This window comes from Balaenoptera physalus (genome assembly GCF_965194825.1).
Source record: "Balaenoptera physalus genome assembly, chromosome: 2".
Lineage (NCBI taxonomy): Eukaryota > Metazoa > Chordata > Mammalia > Artiodactyla > Balaenopteridae > Balaenoptera > Balaenoptera physalus.
Window position 1 is genome coordinate 91,078,935 of NC_138883.1, and position 21,701 is coordinate 91,100,635.

The 21,701-nt window shown below is 41.6% G+C and overlaps 1 protein-coding gene and 1 long non-coding RNA gene across 21 annotated transcripts in view; one reads left to right on the top strand and one right to left on the bottom strand.

The window, feature by feature from the left end:
* The window catches only part of GALK2 (galactokinase 2), a 140,117-nt gene that overhangs the window by 9,739 nt on the left and 108,677 nt on the right, over window positions 1-21,701 (bottom strand). For 18 of the 20 annotated variants that reach the window (XM_082453023.1, XM_082453020.1, XM_082453022.1 and 15 more), the window contains one exon: window positions 5,146-5,347. The exons of 1 other annotated variant lie outside the window; for it this stretch is intronic. In XM_082453023.1, coding sequence (XP_082309149.1) covers window positions 5,146-5,347 — 202 coding nt within the window. Of the gene's footprint in view, window positions 1-5,145; window positions 5,390-21,701 lie in introns of those variants that run through there. One more of the 20 variants, XM_082453017.1, reaches the window with a different exon arrangement.
* LOC309656513 overlaps window positions 121-21,701 on the top strand; it is a 35,013-nt gene continuing 13,432 nt past the window's right edge. The window contains exons 1-4 of the long non-coding RNA XR_014261416.1: window positions 121-295; window positions 6,141-6,370; window positions 12,140-12,242; window positions 16,168-19,967. This is a non-coding gene — a long non-coding RNA (uncharacterized lncRNA). The remainder of the gene's footprint in view (window positions 296-6,140; window positions 6,371-12,139; window positions 12,243-16,167; window positions 19,968-21,701) is intronic.

Genomic DNA, 21,701 nt, shown 5'->3' on the forward strand with positions numbered 1-21,701 from the left:
ACATACTGGGGGGGCGGGGCAGGGAGGGGCAGGGGGACAATAAATAGAAGACAGAAGCCCAAAGACCAGCGGGTCCCTAAGGCAGCTGAAATGGCTCTCTCCCTTCTTCTTGACAGAGTGTCAGATTAGCCCATGAGATCATGAGGAAAAGAGCACACACATGTGGATTTGCACTTCATTCTTCCCCATTCCGACCTGCTCAGGAGAATGACTGCCAGAGGCTGAGCAGCATGGCCAGCCATGGAATGAATAAAACGGTGGGAAGACTGCTGAGGAAGACAGCAAATTAACTTTGGTAATCTTTGTTGGTCTCTTAAAATTTGTCATTTATCTTCCTTAATAGCTTGGGCAATAACGCAGCAATGAGTCCTCTCTAATTCCAACAAGTGTCAAAACGAAGATAAAGGCCATTAACTATTTTTTCTTAAGTATAACCAGGGAAACCGATAAAGAATGAGCTGTCTCACATATAACTGACTTGGTTTCAAAATTGTTTTGTGTTCCTCAGTAAATCCTACTTTAAAGTTTAGCCATTTCTTAAAATTTACATTTAGTTCATTTAAAAGAAGTATTTTATAATTGGGCAAGCTTCATCTATTTCCTTCATTATTAAACTTTATTTCACATAATTGAGATTTTCTAACATTAATTAAAACAAAAAAAGTAGTCTAACTGTGTAAGTATAGTTTCCTTCTCCCTCCCCGGCCCTTTCTTTGGATTCTAAACTGATTTTCTCTTGAAGAGCAGCAAAAGGCTCAGCTGAAAAAATGCAAGCATTGGTGATCTCTTCTATGCTTTTTCCCCCCTTCTCTCTACTTGGGTCATAAAGTAGCTTCCTATACGTTGTCCTATAGACAAGCTACCTAGAGACGCCTTTTGAATATGGTCTAGCTCAGATCACATTAAGATTTGTAGATAGAGCCCTGAGTATTCTAGGCATCGAATCCTTCATTCACTCAATCAATTAGTTGTTTTCTCAAGCAAATAGTTTCTAAGCAGGCCTTCAGAAAAACTAAAGGAATTTGAAGTGCCACAAGTGGGCCAGGGAGCGTGATCTAAAGAGGGTCTTTGGGGACTTCCCTGATGGCACAGTGGTTAAGAATCCACCTGCCAATGCAGGGGACACGGGTTTGAGCCCTGGTCTGGGAAGATCCCACATGCCGCAGAGCAACTAAGCCCGTGCACCACAACTACTGAGCCTGAGCTCTAGAGCCTGTGAGCCACAACTACTGAGCCCATGAGCCACAACTACTGAGCCCACAAGCCACAACTACTGAGCCCGTGTGACACAACTACTGAAGCCCACACGCCTAGAGCCCGTGCTCTGCAACAAAGAGAAGCCAGCGCAATGAGAAGCCCACACACCGCAACAAAGAGTAGACCCTGCTCACTGCAACTAGAGAAAGCCCACATGCAGCAACGAAGACCCAATGCAGCCTAAATAAATAAATTTATAAAAAAAAAAATAAGAGTGTCTTTGCTGGTGCTCCTCCTTGAAGCCTCTTCAGCTTCCCTCCTCCCTCTTCTGGTCTACCCAAGGCAACCAAGCTTCTCAGGCTGCCCAGTCTTAGTCACAACTTGCCCATTGGTGTTAACTTTTCTTTAAGGGGACAGGGAAGTGTGGAGGTGGTGGTGATTCTTATACAAAACAACACTCTACCAGAGGTTGAGTTTACGGCACAGTGGCCCACACCAGGCCTTGCCAGGGTCCTTCCCCTCCACCACTTGCCTGGCCCACTAAGATAGTCATAAAGCTTCAGAAGGAACTAGGGCTTAAAAGTGTTGCCATTTTTCATTTAAACCTCTCCCTGCATTTACCATTTACTACTACTCTCCTACTGTCTTTCTCTCCCCGGTTTTTAACCATTCTGTTTTACCACTATCTTGCATTCTTCTGCATTCCTCCCTTTTTCCCCCATATATCCACACAAAAGAAAGTGCCAGACCTTTTGAAAATGGAGTTTAGACTACAATTTCCCATGGGACACAAATAACCTACTGAAAAGTATTTGCTGACTGAGGAAGGAATGGCATCAATGACTATATCTACTTAATTCTCCTGGGCTGTCCTCCTCTGAGGTTGCTCTACCACTCAGGACCTTTTAGTAACTAGCAACCAACTGGAGTATTTGGAGAATATTACCTACTGGTCACAGTGACAGCAAAGAAAGAATTAATTATATAAATAAAGAAGCTTAGGGACCAGACAACTATTCTGGCCAATATTTCCAACATGCCAAAAGATAATCTTTCAACATGAGAACTCGTTCCTTATATGGTTATGGAATAAGTAGAAATTAATTTTGATACTTAGCAATTCCAGACAAAAAAAACCTTAAAAAAGGGAATGAGCTCCTTATGCTAGACACAACTGAATTTTCCTCAGAAAAGCAATACAGCAAATGAAAATGGGCTAAACAGAGACACTTTAGCTTCCATTAAGAAAAGGCAAATAAACAAATAAATGAAAAAAAACAAAAGGTGTGCTCTTCCAAACCCTTTTAAGACACAGCCACTAAATCTTTCACTAGAACCACATTTTTAAAAAATATATAGACCTATAGACTGCTAGAACAGAAAAACACAGTGGAGATCATAAAGCAAGGCAACAGTCCAAAGTCACAGAGCTCAGAATGAAAAGAGGCAGAGCTAGAACTCTACCTTCCTAACTTCCTGCCCAGTTTTCATCCTTCTCCACACACCACCTTACCTGCTCAACGTGACAACCAAAGTCTCTAGCATGAAAGCTTTAAAGCTGGAAAAGGAAAGTAGGTAAAAAATGACCCACATTAAAATATAATCACATCTCAATATGACCCAAGGAGAGAGAAATACGTAAGGCAAAAAACACTGGATCGGGAGATAGGCTTTCCCACTGATGCATTATGTTACCTTGTTCAAATCTCTTAACCTCTTAGTGGTCTCTTGATCTCTAAGGCCTCTTCCTGCTTTCATATCGTATGGTACTAGAAGATAATTCTGACCCAGAAATGTGAAGTCTGGCCTTCGGAAACAAGGAAATTTTCTCAGGCCGAAAACCCGTGAGTCATCTTTTTTTTTTTTTTTAAAAGGAATTCCTTTATTTTTATTATCTATTTATTTATTTATTTTTGGCTGTGTTGGGTCTTCGTTTCTGTGCAAGGGCTTTCTCTAGTTGCGGCAAGTGGGGGCCACTCTTCATCGCGGTGCGCAAGCCTCTCACTATCGCGGCCTCTCTTGTTGCGGAGCACAAGCTCCAGATGCGCTGGCTCAGTAGTTGCGGCTCACGGGCCTAGTTGCTCCGCGGCATGTGGGATCTTCCCAGACCAGGGCTCGAACCCGTGTCCCCTGCACCGGCAGGCAGACTCTCAACCACTGCGCCACCAGGGAAGCCCCCCGTGAGTCATCTTGATTCCTCCCTTTCACCCATACGGCAATTGTCTTGACTCTTCCTTCAAGGCATATCTGGCCTAGAATCATTTCACACCTCCACTGCCACCTTCTTCTACTCAAAGTCATAGTGCTTCCAATGGCTGACAGGGCCCAGGGGTATGACTCCCCACTACCTCTCTTACTTCATCAACTACTACTCTCTCCTTCCTGAACTGGCCTCCAAGCACACTGGTCCTCCTGCTGTTCCTCACATGTGACAGCCATGTACCTACGTCAAGACCTCTCTACTTGCTGTTCTCGTTACTTCACTTCCTTCAGGTCTTTGCTCAAATATCATCTCCTCAGAGAGGCCTTCTTCAGCCACTCAGTATATCAGCCACTCAATATAAAGTACTAGTACACACCCCTAGTACTCTCCATCCCTTCTATTTTTTTTTCATAACACTTATCACTACCACTCAACTTACTTTTAATTGTCATTTCCCTCTTTATCCATGAGAATGTAAGCTTCATAAGGACAAGAGATGGCTGACCATCCCAGAACAAGCAAGTTCATTAGAGAATTCCAGGAGGCTGGCAAATGCCCCTCCGCTGCTTTTCAGGTGGAATTCAAACTACCCCACTATCTTCTTAGCAAAGATGCTTCTTCCTAATTTCTGCACAAATCATTCCACTTCCTCTTATTTCCAGAACTGAACAATATCTGTCCCTTCCATTCACTGGGCCCTTGCTATTTTCAGAAATGAGCACTTACAATGAAACAAGCCCTTGGAAGGCTTTTTGGCAATTAGTGAGCAAACACTGACATCAGCAGAGTGATTCTCATCAATGCTATGTTCAAGTCTCTCGACGAGTTGGGTTACATATGCCATTTGTGATCACTGGAGCTACTTGGTTTAAACTTTTCGGGCTGGGAATGTGGCAATGAGTGAGGCAAGCCACAGGTGCCAAGTGGTTAATTATATTTTCATTGCTAATTGCAGGCAGTTTTGTATGATTTTCTCACAGTGGAAATAACATCTAACCATTTGAGAGTTCTCCCAATTTCCCTTTCTGTTCTCCAAGGTCAGTGAGCTCCTTCTGGGTAAAGGAACCATTTTACTCTTTTATCCATTCTCTAGCAATTATAAGGAAGTTGTTCTCAGGCTTTGTGAAAGAGTTTCCCTCTTTACATTTCTGTCTCAACCGACCATTCATAAACTGGACTTTCTTCAGTCCTTTTCCCAAATTGCCTAACCTAAACCTGGAAGACAGGAAATGCTGACTCTCTGAGCAATTCCTTCAGCAACCTCTCCCCTGAAAATACACTTCTATCAGGCCTGAGGTCCTCTTTCCTTTTTCTCCCCTCTTTTGAATAAAAGTATTAAACTTAGGACACCAAACAGGAGATGCTGGTAGAGCTGCAGTGTAGTGGGAAACACTGCTTAAAATATCATGAGAAGAAAGTAACAACAGGGTCTGTGTCTGAGCAAATCTCCCTGAAACACTTAATCATCCAAAGACGGAAAAGTCTTTTTTATGATGTTGTGAAGAACTGACTCCAAACTTGGAGCTTCGTAAAGCCATGGAGTCAAGTCTCCAATCTTTCATGCTACAGATTTTTAGGAGGGAACAAGTCTAGCTCTATGTCACAGACAACCCCTCTTATAGGAAGTGGGAAAGGATCTTCCTTCACTTAGAAGACTACAAAAATGCTGCTTTTTTTCCATTAATTTAAACAGTTTCCTTGGGCCGCACCCTGCAGCCCCTGCCACACTGCTCTTTCAGCCTCACCGACAGATGTCCACCAGCTGGTCCAGCTCAGGGCAGCTACACTCGTACATGTCCCGGCAGCTCACGTGGCTCTGGTTCATTAACTCCCCCAGCAGCTGGACCGTGTTGTCAGGTGCTTCTTCACATATCTTCTTAAACTGGAGCACTCTCGCAGCCTCGCTGTACACGTGCTTTGCCCGCTGGTAGAGTTTGAAGCTGAGCACTTAGGAAGGAAGGGGATGGTGAACAAGGTTAGAGATAGTTACTGGCCAAAAAGAAAGAAAGAAAGAAAGAAAGAAAGGAAGGGAGGGAGGGAGGAAGGAAGGAAGGAAGGAAGAATTTTTTTTAAAAAGAAATAGTTACTGAACAATTCAGTGCAAAGAAAAATACAGTTATTGAGAACATCCATTTCTGTCTTTATTATCAGTACCTTAGACTTTAAATAGGTCTTTCTTTCACTGAAAGAATTCTTTATAGGCTAAACTGGTCTCTTTTCAAGTCCATTTTACTTTAAGTTCACACATCCGAAAGTGGCAGAAGCAGAACACGTCAGGACGTCTGACCCCAGAGCCACATTCTTTCCACTGTGATCCACCAGAAAGAACCACTAAAAATGCTTATGCTAGCAATTTTATTTATAAAAATGTTTCCTATAGCTAAGCACAGTTACTTATATATGTGTATGTGTAAAAAAAGCACATTTATATATGTGTATATAGCATAGCATTATTTATCATAGCAGAAAATAATCAGTTCAAATGTCTAATAACAGAAAATATTTTTTAAATTATGCTACCTCTATTAAAAATATTATTGCTACTAAAACAGATTCTAAGATAATTTACTACATGGAGAATTGTTCATTATTAAGTGAAAAAACAAGGTACAAAACTATGTGTATACATTTTAATTTTTAAAAATTATAAGAAGGCACCAAAATGTTAACAGTCGTCATCTCTCTGTGTTACATTGTGGATGATTTTATTTTCTCCTTGACATATTTCTGTACTTTACAGATTATCTACCATGACTCTAACTTCAGTTACAGAAACATGTCCTACTGCAACGGCTGTGTCTATAGTGCTTATGTATTCCCTTGAATAACAACTGAGATCTCCTTACCATTCATTTTCAACCGTGCTGAACAGTGGCTGAGCTGGTGCAGTGGGTCTGGGAAAAATTTGGAAAATAAATGGAAGCTAAGCTACCTGGCCTGCTGGAAAGAGCCTGGGCTGAGAATCCAGAGGTCTGTCATTTGTTCTCATCTGTGTGACAGCTCGCTGTACCCAAGTCGCTACTTCTACAGGGCTCCAAAATGAGGCTGAAAATTATTTCTCAGGATCCTTCCTGCGCTAACATTTTATGATTCTATGAAGAACTTCCTCCAAGAATCCCCCTCATATTGTTGTATTTTGGAAACAGGATGATAACTGACCATTGCCTTCTGTTTGCATCCCCAGTTCCACTCTCTGCCCTTCGCTACCCCGCCGTCTGCCCCAGAAGGCTGACCTGGATGGATTACACCAGCGGGTTCCCTTGCCTCTAGATTGGAGAAAGGGAGAAGATCAGCAAGAGATGGGAGGGAATTACATCCTTCCTGCTCACTGGGTGGTGATGTGGGTGAGCAGACGCAAACACGGTTCATTATATCAATAGCGTGATTCCTGTTTAACTCAAATACATGCGACCTGCAACAAATTTTTATACTTGACTTAAATCCCTCAAACCTCCCCCTTATAGGACTCGTACTAGCCACAGCCAGAAAATCAGCCTAATTTGGACTTCACCCCTGACTCCCCTCAGCAATAGAGGGCCCCGCCCCTGTATCAGCCTTACTCCACTCAAGCACGATAGTCGTGGCAGGGGTCTTCCTACTTATTCAATTTTACCCTTTAACAGAAAACAACAAACGTATTCAAGCAATAGCGCTATGATTAGGAGCCCTTACCACCCTATTCACAGCAATATGCGCTGTCACCCAAAATGACATTAAAAAAATTGTCGCTTTCTCCACTTCAAGCCAATTAGGCCTAATGATGGTAACAATCGGCATCAACCAACCCTGTCTAGCATTCTTACACGTATCTGCACACATGCTTTTTTTAAGGCCATACTATTCACATGCTCCGGGTCCATTATTCACAGCCTGAATGACGAACAAGATAATTCAGAAAATAGGGGGCCTATTCAAGCCTTTACCCTTCACCACAACAGCCCTTATTATCGGATGTCTGGCACTGACAGGAATGCCTTTCCTCACCGGCTTCTATTGTAAAGACCTGATCATTGAAGCCACTAACACATCTTATACCAATGCCTGAGCCCTATTAATAACTCTAATTGCCGCCTCCCTCACAGCTGTCTATAGTACCCGCTTTATCTTCTTCGCACTACTAGGACAAACTTGCTTCTCTCCCTTAACCCATCAGTGAAAACCACCCCTTCCTAATTAACTCCATCAAACACCTGCAAATTGGAAGTGTCTTTGCCGGATTCATTATCTCCAACAACAGTCCCCCTAATAACTGTATCCCTACACCTAAAACTAACTGCCCTTGCAGTAACCATCCTGGGCTTTGTATTGGCACTTGAAATTAACCTTAACACACAAAACTTAAAATTTATTTACCCCTCAAATACCCTTAAATTCTCTAGTCTCTTAGGATATTTCCCCACCATCATGCATCGTCTACCTCCTTACCTAAACCTATCAATAAGCCAAAAATCAGCATCCTCCCTCTTGGACTTAATCTGACTAGAAAACATTTTACCAAAAACCACACCCCTCATTCAACTAAAGTTCTCCACGCTAATCTCAAGCCAAAAAGGCCTTATCAAACTATACTTCCTATCATTCCTTATTACTCTCACCCTTAGCATGCTTTTATTTAATTACCACGAGTGATCTCCATAATAACCACAACACCAATAAGCAGCGACCAGCCAGTAACAATCACCAACCAGGTACCATAGCTACATAACGCCGCAATCCCCACAGCCTCCTCACTAAAAAGCCAGTCACCAGAGTCGTTCAGTCTCCCAACCCACTGAACTTAAACACAACTTCCACCTCCTCATCCTTTAAAATATATAATACCATCAAAAACTCTTATTATCAACCCTGAAAGAAACGCCCCCAAAACAATCTTATTAGAAACCCAAACCTTAGGATACTGCTCAGTGGCCATAGCCGTTGTATAGCCAAACACAACTAATATCCCCCCTAAATAAATCAAAGACACTATCAAACCTAAAAATGAACCACCAAAATTCAACACAATCCCACACCCAACACCACCACTCACAATCAACCCAAAACCCCCATAAATAGGTGAAGGTTTTGAAGAAATCCCCACAAAACTGATCACAAAAATAACGCTTAAAATAAATACAATATATGTCATCATCATTCTCACATGGATTCCAACCAACCATGACTAATGACATGAACAATCATCGTTGTCATTCAACTATAAGAACACCAACGACCAACATCCGAAAAACACACCCGCTAATAGAAATCATCAGCAATGCATCTATTAACCTCTCAACCCCATCAAACATTTCATCATGATGAAATTTTGGCTCTCTACCAGGCATTTGCTTGATCCTACTAATCCTAACAGGCTTATTCCTAGCAATACACTACACACCAGACACAGCAACTGCTTTCTCGTCGTAGCACACATCTGTCGAGACGTTAATTACGGATGAATCACTTGATACATACATGCAAACGGAGCTTCCATATTCTTTATCTGCCTTTACATTCACGTAGGGCGTGGCCTATATTATGGATCCTGTGCCTTTCTAGAAACATGAACATGGGGATTATTTTTCTACTTACAGTTATAGCCACTGCATTTATAGGCTACGTGCTACCATGAGGACAAATGTCATTCTGAGGGGCAACAGTCATTACAAACCTGCTCTCAGCAATCCCATATATTGGCACCACACTTATCGAATGGATCGGAAGGATTTTTTCCGATCCATTCGACAAGAGTGGTCATAGGACCACTCTTAAGGTGGTACTAGGATTTTTCCCCCAGCTCCCTCCTTGCAGAGCTGCCTGGAGCTGGCTCTCCTCCCCCACCGAAGGACACTGAACATACTTTCAAGGTAGACTTTTCTACATGACTCTGTCCTCCAGGGTCTGCCTACAGGTTCCTCTCCCCTAGACTATTACTACTTTTTCAGAAGTCTTTTACGTTCCACTTATGAACCAATAAGTTATATTAAAGTTTCAGGTTGCATTTTTTTCCCCTCCACAGCACCGCCCTCCTAATTGTTGGAGATGGATAAAAAGGCAGCCAAGGTTAGAGGAGGGGAATAGACATTCTTAGGATTTGTGTAGAAGTTTAGTAATTATAAGGGTGGGGCTAACTTTCCTACAAGTTAATAAAGAATTAAAGTTTTCTTTCAAGGTTTCTCAACTGAGTCATATAAGATATATTAAACTCACGGTTAACAACTTGCATCAATGGAATGATACAAGTTCATGTGAATCATCCTATTCTATTTCAAACAGGACCTAAATTTAGTCATCAATTCTAATCGTTTCTTCCTTCACAATGTGTCTTGTAATCATCCCTCCCTTCTAGTCCCACTGTCATTCCCCAAATTTACACTATTATTCCCTTTCCTACTTGAACTATCCTGCAGTGATCTCCAAACTGATATTCCTGTCTTAATCTCTCATTCCTGCAACCTACCTTGAGGTTGGTGCCATCGGATTGAGCTCCTAACACACAGCTTGACTCATGTTACTAACCAGAACATTTCCTGCTTCCCCAGTGTTTACTATAATCCAAATTCCTGCACGCAACAAGCTTGGTCCCAATAGGATCTCTTCCCTTCAGCCAAAATGGCCTATTTGTAGTTACCCAAACACTCCTTGCTCCTGGGTATACTCATTAATCCATACAGAAATCGTTTCTTGCCCTTTCTCTCCCTGTCAAAATTTTACCTCTTTCTGAAGGTTCCATTTAAACTTTATGCTCCGTGAAACCATGACGGACCCAGCTGGAAACAATCTCTTGACTCTGAATTTACACCACACTTGCAGTCCATGGCACATGTTTGGTGCTTGTCATATACTTTCCATGGTAATCGTCTCTCCTGTCTTCACAAAGTTTGCCAACTGCTGAAGACAGAAACCAGGTCTTCTGGTTCCATGCATTTGATACTCTGCAACCCTTCACCCCATAGCACCTTCACCAGTGCCTTACATGACAGGTGCTCAATGGGTGTTCACTGTTGATGATGATATGATTAGGACTCTATTTTTTAACCCCAGTTCAAAATCAAGATACCTCCATTTAGGCATTGTTGTAAAAACAAACAAAAAAAAAAGTGAGGTGTCAGTACTCACAGCTTACTAAAAATGTTGAGGCTGAGGAAAGGGGACAGCCAGATTCCCTTTGGTATTGAATCTAAAACTACTGATACCAAGTAGGTTGAAAAATAAGAAAAAGAGAACTTACAAGTTAAATGTAGGTGGGAATAAAAATACAGCAACATGTTTTGTTCCATCAGTAGCCAGGTCATGTGAATCAGCACACACTGTAATGTGAATATGTTATTTCCATCAATAACTTCAGTGGAAATGGGAATATTATATATTACTGGGAATTATTATATATTAAAATATATTATTTTAGGGTCTGGGTAGCAAAATATCCCAAGGTAAGAAAGTCGTACCAATACCCAGTACTGGCACATACCATCTGCAACAACACTGTCTGAAGAAATAACAGAGGTAGATTTAATAAGAACTCCTCCTCAAAAGCCCTGAATAGAGAAGGGAAAAGATGGGCCATTGATAGGCATGTATGTATGTGAGACAGTGCCAATAATTTTATGCATGTTAATATAATCCAGGTTATAGAATACACATTTTGAAAGGAAGTAAAATGACTTTGGTAGCTGTAGTTTAAAATTGTTCTTTCTAAAAATTGAGGTTGAAACAAAATGTTTAAAATTCTAGCTTTAGGATTCCATATGTTTCAGTTTTACTTTTGAACTACGTCACCTCCCCTAATCATGGGCCAAGTTACAAAATCAGAGCATGGGGGTGGGGTGGGGGGGTTGTGTAAGAAGAGAGTATTGGTTCATTTCTACTGTAATGCCCCATTTATGAAAAACTCATCTAGTTTCCAGGTCCACTGATATTTATGGCTGCAGCACAAAAGGCACGATAAAGTGACATCCACTAAGATCACAAAATAGTGCTATTTAGCTGACAAACCACTGTGCTATGTCCCAGTTTGCAAAGACTTTTTTTAAACTTTGAATTATAAAATTTCTCAAATATACAGGACAGTAGAGAAGGTACAGTAGCAAATTCCACAAGCCCATCACCTAGACTGAACAGTTAATAACTTTTTGCCATATTTGCTTCAAGTGATATTTTGCTAGTGTTTTAAAATAAATTATAGATGTGACATTTGCTCCCTACATATTTCAGTGTGCAACTCTATAAAATAAGGATATTTTCTTACATAACCTCCATATCATTATCACATCTAACAAAATTACCAATGATTCCTTAATATCATCTCATATTCAGTCCATATTTAAATTTTCCTAGTTGTTTAAATTTCAACCAATTTACAGCAGAATCCAAGCGAAGTGCACACATTATATTCAGTCTTATGTCTAATAAGTCCCTTTTAATCAAGAATTTACAGTGATTTTTGATACTCTGGATTGCCAATGTCATATATATAAAATACAAGTATATTTTAGGGCCACATCCTGTAATAAAATTCAATATAGTCCATAAGCAACAGTATGCTTTGGTTTTCCTTAGGATTACATAGTCCTTTAAGATTAAATATTTTCCTTTAGGATTAAATATTCTCAAGTAGAAACTGTTCAGAGAGATGTGTTTTTTCATATTAAACCTTAGGACTGGTGTTTTGATTTGTGACAAGAAACATTCAGAACGCACTGGGCAGATTACCAGAACCTCACAAACCTGGCACCTCCTTGTGTCTACTCTCTATTGCAGAGTGTTTCACAGCCAGACTTCAGGATAGAAACGCCTAATGAGGACTCTTCCTGGGCGTTCTGAAGATGTGTGAGAGATTGCCATTGCTCACACCCACTGAACGGTAGTTAACTCAGATGACAAAGGAAAGGGCAGAAAGGGCATCTGTTTTCAATTGTGCTATAAAAATCTTGACAAAGGCTACAACAAATTTGGAGACCACCCTTTAGGAGGGAAACCAGTTCTGTGTTGTCTGGTCATCACAAATGCTCTCTGGATCCAGGGTTCTGGCTTGTTATATGCTGGCAACTCAACAGGTCTCTGTTGTGCAGATACCAAAAAGTCCAAGAAAATCTGAAACTTTGTCTATGGACAAAGCTTTCTTCCCTATCCAGTTAACTTTAAAATGTATGCCCCATCTCTTTATAAACTCTTATAATCCTTGACAGCAATTATTATATTAAAGGATAAAGGAATTGTTTCTTACTGCATGAATGCTCATTGCTGCATGACTACTTCCAAAGCAAATTCAGTTTAAGAATATAACACCAGGAGTTCCCTGGTGGCGCAGTGGTTAAGAATGCACCTGCCAATGCAGGGGACACGGGTTCGAGCCCTGGTCCGGGACGATCCCACATGCCGTGGAGCAACTAAGCCCATACGCCACAACTACTGAGCCTGCACTCTAGAGCCCACGAGCCACAACTACTGAGCCCATGAGCCACAACTACTGAGTCTGTGTGCCACAACTACTGAAGCCCGCGCGCCTAGAGCCCGTGCTCCGCAACAAAGAGAAGCCACCGCAATGAGAAACCCGTGCACCGCAACGAAGAGTAGCCCCCGCTCACCGCAACAAGAGAAAGCCCGAGCGCAGCATTGAAAACCCAACGCAGCCAAAAATAAATAAATTTAAAACAAAAAAGAATATAACACCAGGTGCCATTTTCCTAAAATACTGCTAGTGTCCTATCCCATCCATGGGCAATCTGAGGCTTCAAAGCAGGATATATCGCATGGATTTTGAAACAATGACTTTCTCCTCCATGAATCTTAGGTAATTTCTGAATCTAATCCTAAAGTCATGACAGAGATTCTGAGATATAAATGATCACAGCCATAAACATTTAAACTGCAACAGCTGTAAAATAAATTCACTTGAATAATTATGTATTTGCTAGCTCTAAACTCTCCTTTCGCTCTGACTTCCTTGCTGAACCTCCAGTACAGCACACAGGCTCCTGCCTCGGGCCCCCTGCCGCAGCTGTTTTGTTAGCCTGGAATGCTCTTCCCCCTGATCTTGACCTGGCTGGCCCCTCCTTGTCATTCAAGTCTCAGCTGTCACAGCTTCAAGAAGACTTTCCCTCAACTCCAGTCTAGAGTAACTCCCTCACATACACATTCTTTCCATACTGTTTTATTCTCCCAAAACTATTTTATTTATTCTCCCAAACACCATCCAACTTTCTTGCGTGTTCATTTGTTCAATGGTCTGTGGTTATCTCTCACCACTAGAAGTTTAGCTTCAGGAGAGCAAGGGCCTTGTCTAATCTCTTCACTTTTGTATCTTTAGCAGCTAAAATAGGGTCTGGCACCACAGGAGGGTCTCAATAAATGTTTATTGAAAGAATGGTTCAGTTCCTAGTCTTTGTACAAAACTGCACCAAAACACGGAAAAATAAACAATAGGGAATATGAGGAAGACCTACTAATTTGGCAGTTATTGCTTACTAGCACCTTCACCAAAAAGTGGGGGAAATTTTCTAAAAGAAGGTTTGGAGATAACTGGTAAACTCCAGTGTCCAAAGTATACCTAATGCCCAATATCACATTTGACTGAGAATCGTTTATCCTGTATTTTGTTTCACAGATGTGGGAGAAAAGAGATTTCTAAAACAACCAAAATGTGTTTCAAATAAAAGGGAAGGAATAGAAAATAGATCATCGTAACCAGTTAAAATAAAACTTTGTTTTTTCTTTTAGACAATTGTTGTAGCAAAATTGTGCCTACTTACTTCTACCGTGAAAAGATGGCTATGTAGCTTATGATCAGAGGCCATCTCTAATCAAGGGATCTAAACCAGGGCACAAATAATTGGTTATCTTGTTATATCTTTGGTGGGAAAGGATGAGAAAAAGCCTGTGACAGAAGAAACACACTGGGCACCATTTTCCTCATAAAAGCTCTGAGAGCACCAGGTCAGCAGTAGATGGAGGACATGCTCATTCAAGCTCTGCAAGAGCCCCACTGATTTAAATTTTTTCACTGATTTAATTTTAAATTCTGCACTCAAGAGCTGGTAGCCTCCCCTTTATTACCTCATCTTCTACTAAGAGTGAGGCCAGAAGCGCTGAGTAAGATGACCATCCAACGACAGTCAACCAAATAGTTCTTAGTGAGGCCTGGCCGTGTGCCCCACTCTACGCTCCAAATGACAGGAAAGACATGTGAAAGAGAAGCCCTTGCTATGAGGAACTTACAGCTCAGTTAAATAAGACAGGCTATGAGACCACTGGAGAGTGACCAACCACAGCAGATATCCAGAGGCTGGAAATGCTAGAGGCGCACCAAGAAGACAGGGTTTGGTGAGGGAAGAGGTGTAGTGGGAAGTGTCATAGGAGAAGTGCCTGAGCTACAGAGCTTCCTTGCTGTGAGGACAGGATGGCCAAAGGCCCAAGCTGAGAACAGGCAGAGCATGTTGATGGGCTGAAAGGGGCAAACTGACCAGAACGGGGGGCAGCCTCTTGAGGAGGCTGTCCTCACATCTGACGCTTTAACATCCTCTGCTATACATGTTACACAAAGCTTGCAAACTCACAACCCGTGGTCCATACCCAGCCACAGTGATGCTTTCTTTTTTTTTTTTAACATTTTTATTGGAGTATAACTGCTTTACAATGGTGTGTTAGTTTCTGCTGTATAATAAAGTGAATCAGCTATATGTATACATATATCCCCATATCTCCTCCCTCTTGCTTCTCCCTCCCACCCTCCCTATCCCATCCCTCTAGATGGTCACAAAGCACCAAGCTGATCTCCCTGTGCTATGCGGCTGCTTCCCACTAGCCATCTGTCTTACATTTGGTAGTGTATATATGTCCATGCCACTCTCTCACTTTGTCCCAGCTTACCCTTCCCCCTCCCCGTATCCTCAAGTTCATTCTCTAGTAGATCTGCATCTTTTTTCCCATCTTGCCCCTAGGTTCTCATGACCTTTTTTTTTTTTTTAGATTCCACATATATGTGTTAGCATACGGTATTTGTTTTTCTCTTTCTGACTTACTTCACTCTGTATGACAGACTCTAGGTCCATCCACCTCACTACAAATAACTCAATTTCGTTTCTTTTTATGGCTGAGTAATATTCCATTGTATATACGTGCCACATCTTCTTTATCCATTCATCTGTCGTTGGACACTTAGGTTGCTTCCATGTCCTGGCTATTGTAAATACAGCTGCAATGAACATTGTGGTACATGACTCTTTTTGAATTATGGTTTTCTCAGGGTATATGTCCAGTAGTGGATTACTGGGTCGTATGGTAGTTCTAGTTTTAGTTTTTTAAGGAACCTCAATACTGTTCTCCATAGTGGCTGTATCAATTTACATTCCCACCAACAGTGCAAGAGGGTTCCCTTTTCTCCACACCCTCTCCAGCATTTATTGTTGGTAGACTTTTTGATGATGGCCATTGTGACTGGTGTGAGGTGATACCTCATTGTAGTTTTGATTTGCATTTCTCTAATGATCAGTGATGCTGAGCTCCTTTCATGTGTTTGTTGGCAATCTGTATGTCTTTTTTGGAGAAATGTCTATTTAGGTCTTCTGTCCATTTTTGGATTGGGTTGTTTGTTCTTTTGATATTGAGCTGCATGAGCTGCTTGTAAATTTTGGAGATTAATCCTTTGTCAGTTGCTTCGTTTGCAAATATTTTCTCCCATTCTGAGGGTTGTCTTTTTGTCTTGTTTATGTTTTCCTTTGCTGTGCAAAAGCTTTTAAGTTTCACTAGGTCCCATTTGTTTATTTTTGTTTTTATGTCCATTTCTCTAGGAGGTAGGTCAAAAAGGATCTTGCTGTGATTTATGTCATAGAGTATTCTGCCTCTTCAATAACTGGTGCTGGGAAAACTGGACAGCTACATGTAAAAGAATGAAATTTGAACACTTCCTAACACCATACACAAGAATAAACTCAAAATGGATTAAAGACCTAAATGTAAGGCCAGACACTATAAAACTCTTAGAGGAAAACATAGGCACAGTGATGCTTTCTTGACCCACATACTGTTTTTTTGACTGGGAAATTTTACATAAGAATCTGGATTTCTGCTTTCCCTTGAAAAACTGAAAGGCCTGGCAGCACTGAACCTACATTCTTGCACAACAACTGTTGGCTGGAGCTGGGGAGCAGCTAGCCCATTTGGACAGGGCATGTACTTTATTTCCATGCAGTTCCCGCCATTCGCAATTATCTGATGCCTAGACGGCCTCACTAGTTTACATGTCTGCCTGATCCCTGTAGGCATCTGTGTGTGGGACTCTTTTTCCATAAAACTGTCTACTACAGGAATTCTTGGCTAGAGAGGGAAGAGTGGACAAACCAAGTGAGTCATCGTGCCATAATGAGCCACTGTTACTGTTACTAATGAATCTCCCCTCCCTTAGGTGCACTGACAGTTCCATATGGAACAAACGGCCGTCTTCTCGTAAATTCTACTCTTTGGTCTTAGTTCTGCTCCCCAGACATTTGTAAACACTTGACAGCCCTTGAGAGATCTGCAGAAAGCTCTCATGCCTTATGTTTTTTACACATGGACGAGGATCCACTTTGTGCCGGTGTTAATACTGAGGGAAAAAACAACGAATAAGATAAGCTCTTTACTCTCAAGAAGTAAGTCTAGGGGACTTCCCTGGTGGTCCAGTGGTAAAGAATCCACCTTACAATGCAGGGGGCGCAGGTTTGATCCCTGGTCAGGGGACTAAGATCCCACATGCCGTGGGGCAACTAAGCCTGCACACCACAACTACTGAGCTCACTTGCCTCAACTAGAGAGCCGGCGTGCTGCAAACTACAGAGCCCACGTGCTCTGGGACCTGCATGCCACAACTAGAGAGAAGCCCGTGCACATCAACAAAGATCCCCCGCGCCGCAACGAAAGATCCCGCATGCCTCAACGAAGATCCCACGTGCTGCAACTAAAACCAGACACAGCCAAAAATAAAAATTAAATAAATAAATAAATAATAAAAATAAATCTTAAAAAAAAAAAAAGAAGTAGGTCTAACAAAAGACAAGTGTTGGTGAGGATGTGGAGAAACTGGAACCCTTGCACGTCGTTGCTGGGAATGCAAACTGGTGCAGCCTCTATGAAAAACAGTACAAAGGTTCCTCAAAAAATTAAAAATAGAACTACCTTATGATCCAGCAATCTCACTTCTGGGTATATCCAAAAGTATTGAAATCAGGATCTCAAAGAGTTATTACCACTTCCATGTTCACTGCAGCTCTATTCACAATAGCTAAGCTGTGGAAGCAAACTAAATATCTATCAATGAATGAATGGATTTAAAGAATGATATATACATTATTATTATTTAGAATATTATTAAGCCTTAAACATGAAAGAAATTCTGCAATATGCAACAACATGGATGGACCTCTTGAGGACAATATGCTAAGTGAAATAAGCCAGACACAGGAAAACAACTATTGCATGATTCCATCTATATGAGATAGATAGAATCATCACATTCATAAAATCGAAGGCCAGAATGGTGGTTACTAGAGACTAGGGGAGCAAAAAGTGGAGAGTTATTTATCAACAGACAGAAAGTTTCACCTAAGTAAGATGAATGAGCTCTAGAGACTTACTGTACATTTACCTATAATTAACAATAATGTATTGTACACTTAAAATTTGTTATGAGGATAGATTTCATATCAAGTGTTCTTACCACAATAAAAAATAAAATAAAATAAATTTTTAATAAAAAAGAAGTAATAGTCTACTAGAGAGAAATTGTTAGATATGAACAATAAAGGGTAACAGATGGTAAGGCAGCTCCTCACAGCTAAAGTAGAGGCAAAAAGTCAAGAGAGGGTGTCCTCATCTGGAAGCAGAACCTGAGACAAAAACTTGGGTGCAGGTAGTAGAAATCCAGGAAGCAGGAGGACAGGAATAAGGCAAGTGAGACAGGAAAGAAGAAAAGCAAATAAAAGGTGCTTAATATGCAGGTCACCACTGTGAACAACCACGGCCTAATTGCTTGGGGGCCTCTCCAAAGAACCATGTAGTATGTGTCCCAGAATTGGCCCACCTGTGGATGGGAAGGCTGGGGCATTTATCCACGGACACTCCCATTGTTGCCCCCAGAGGGGTTAACTTCTCCACAAAGATGTGCCTGGACAGCACATCTTCAGTGACTACCTTCAGTGACTTTGGAGAATGCCCAGGACAGCAAAGAGACACTCGTGCCAGCTGCTAGCTTGACAGGGGCTGCTGGCAATGCTGAAAGCAGGTGGGCCGAGGGGATGGGGAATAGTGACCATGACCTTCACAGTCCTCCCATGAAAAGGTGAAACCAGCCAAGTCTAAAAGATGAGTAGGTGTCCAGCAAACCAACTAAAAGCTAGGGTGAGAAGCAAAGAAAAAGAATGGGAATTTAAGACAGATGGAAACTTCATGAACAAAGACATGGAGATTAAAAACCATGAAGTGCTTTTAGAGAATCCATAGTACTTGGATCTGATTGGAGCATAGAAAGAGGATGAAGACCAGAAGCAACAAGAAACACAGTAAAAGAGAAAAATGGAAGCAGTAGGCAGAGGTCAGATCACAAGGGCTTTATATTATGCTAAGTAAGGTGTTTACATTATATCCTGTACATAAGTATTTCTTGGCCTTTTCAGGGTTATAGAGCCTTCTGAGAATCAAATAAAAGCTATGGACCTTCTCCCCCATCTGAGTGCATAAATATCTGAAATTCTACACATAGTACAACATACAGATTCCATAACACAATCCTTTGATCCAGCTTAAGAATTCCAGCTGGAAACAAGAAAACATTACTGGATCTTTAGCAACTATATAGTCAGGATTATTGTTTGTAAACAACAGAAACCTACATGAACTAACTTAATCAAAAGGAATTAATTTTAAAGTTATTAGAGAGCTCACAAAATCTATTAAGATTACAGATTCCTATTCTCTATTAGAACTCGAGAACCCAGGCGGGGATGGGTCAGACGTCAAGGGAAACAGGCAGTGAGGACCATTGCCGAAGTCTCTCCACAAGTCTGGATATGACATTGGACTCTAGACACTTTGTCAATGAACCCTGTGGCTATTAGACTCAAAGCCCGAGACATAAGCATGTGCCAGGACACAGGATGAACTGAGGACCCTTGCTCACACTCAGGTGACAAGTGACCTGTGAGAGGCAAATCTGACCCCTCAGTTTCCACCATAGGAGGCAAGACCTCTCACCAGTGTGCATACAGCAGCAGATTTCCCCAGGAAAGGGGCCTGGATGCCAAGTAGTTAAACTATGGCATCTTCCCCGGCAGCAGTGAAATACCACAGCTCTGTTAGCATTTAAGTGTTTTCTCCAGACCAACCACCCAGTTTCTCTCACGATTGGATTTCAAGCCTCCTTCACTGATTATTTCTCTGAACACACGTTAGTTTGTGTATGCCCTTCTTAAAAGTGGTTCCCCCCGTTGGTCTGAGCAGTGCAAAGTAGAGCTGGACCATCATCTTCTTCATTCTCAACACAGTGAGTTTCTTCATGTAGCCTCGCAGCGCCAAACTGCGTAAAGATTGTGTGGCGATGGAAGAACGCAGAGCACTGGTTTTCAAGTTAAAAAGTGATAAATATTTTGGGAATCAGACTTAACTTGGATAAAGACTTCATCTCAGGATAATTAATCAAAACAAAATAAATAAATACGCTGGTCTGAGAGAACTGGAAATCTTATCATGTAATTGTATAATTAATCTTTCTGAGACTCTCATACCCCAAAATACTTTCCCACTGTTTGGGTGGGGGGCTAAAAGCAGTTGTGGTTTTAGCTGTCTTTGCACAGTCATGGAGCTGCACGCTACAGGCCAATTTCTCTCCAAACACAAAGCTCCACTGGGCTAAACTAAGAGCTGGTTTCCAAGGACAGCCATCCAGAGGTGGATGGGAGAAACCACTTCAGAATCCACTCCAGAGTCCGCTGTTTTCCTATGCAGCACAGTTATACAAGTCCCAGCTCTGAGGCATAGAATCTTTGGAGTATTTAAGCAGTAGAATGGAAAAACACTATACACGTCCTCATGGAAGTTGGACTGTGGTTTCAAATTTATTTTCCTAGTAATAATATTTTTCATAAATGTGAAGTTTCTGAAATGGTCAAACCCACAAAAAATAAACTGCTGTTTTCAGCCACATTAATGTCCCATTCCCATGCTGCAAAGACTAAATTAAATTAGCATTTAAGGGGAAGAAAAGCTTTAACTACCTGCTTTTAAAAAGCAAAACCACGGATGAAAAAAATGTATATGCACTTTCAACACAAACCACATTAATCCACGGAAGGCTACATTCCAAGAGGCACTTGTGAATATTTTCAAATCCACAGCATAATGCCATCTTGTCTGTACACAGTAACAGTACCCGCACGTGTTTATGGCTTCACTTTCTCAGATCTCCAGGAGCAGCAGAAGGCAGCACTGTCTGTGTCATAATAAATTCTACTCCTCTATCTTGAAACCTTTGCTTCACTCTGCTGTGGTCACCGTCACCTGCATTCTGCTCTCTGGCAATACAGTAAGCTCCTGTTAACCCCTGGGCCACTCAGATGACGAGACAGAATCCATCGCTCCCTTCCTTTTCATTCTGTACTCTACCTTCCTAGTTCAGATTCTTATCATCCCAGGCCTGAACAAATACTCTACCTTCTCACTGGTCTCCCTCTCACCTCCTATCAACACGTATACAGCTGCCATAATAAACTTCCCAAATCACCGTTTTGTTGGGGTGTTCCCCAATATTTCATTGCATCAAGTGCTGCATGATTTTTTCATTCTCCAATAAATGAGGGCACACACATTCCAATCCAGCAGGACACACCGAGTCTTCTGAACGTGCCCAATCCTTTCCTACCTCTTACAGTGTGTTTGTGTCACTTCCTGCTTGCAATACCACACTCCATCCCTGCCTGTCCAACAGGGGAGGCTCCGCATTGGTACTGTACCCAGACTAGTTCTGTAATCCCCGAATCTCAATGTCAGCAGGAATGCCCCTCCTCCATGAGGCTCTCCCAGAACCTTCCAGTCACTGATTACTGTGTGTTCCCTTCTAATTATAATCAGCACACACTACTTTATGAGGGCAAAGACTGTGCCATCTTCATCTTTATAGCCCAACCTAATAGAGTGTCTTGAATAAAGCAGGTTCTCAATAAATGTCACCTCCCATCCCATCAGCAAAGGAAGAACCTGAGGTTGCTTGCTGGATGAGCTGCATTTTTATGTTCCCCTCTCTTTCTTGAGGAAACTATACTTTCCAATTAACTTTCCAGAACTGCCCTAAGACTTT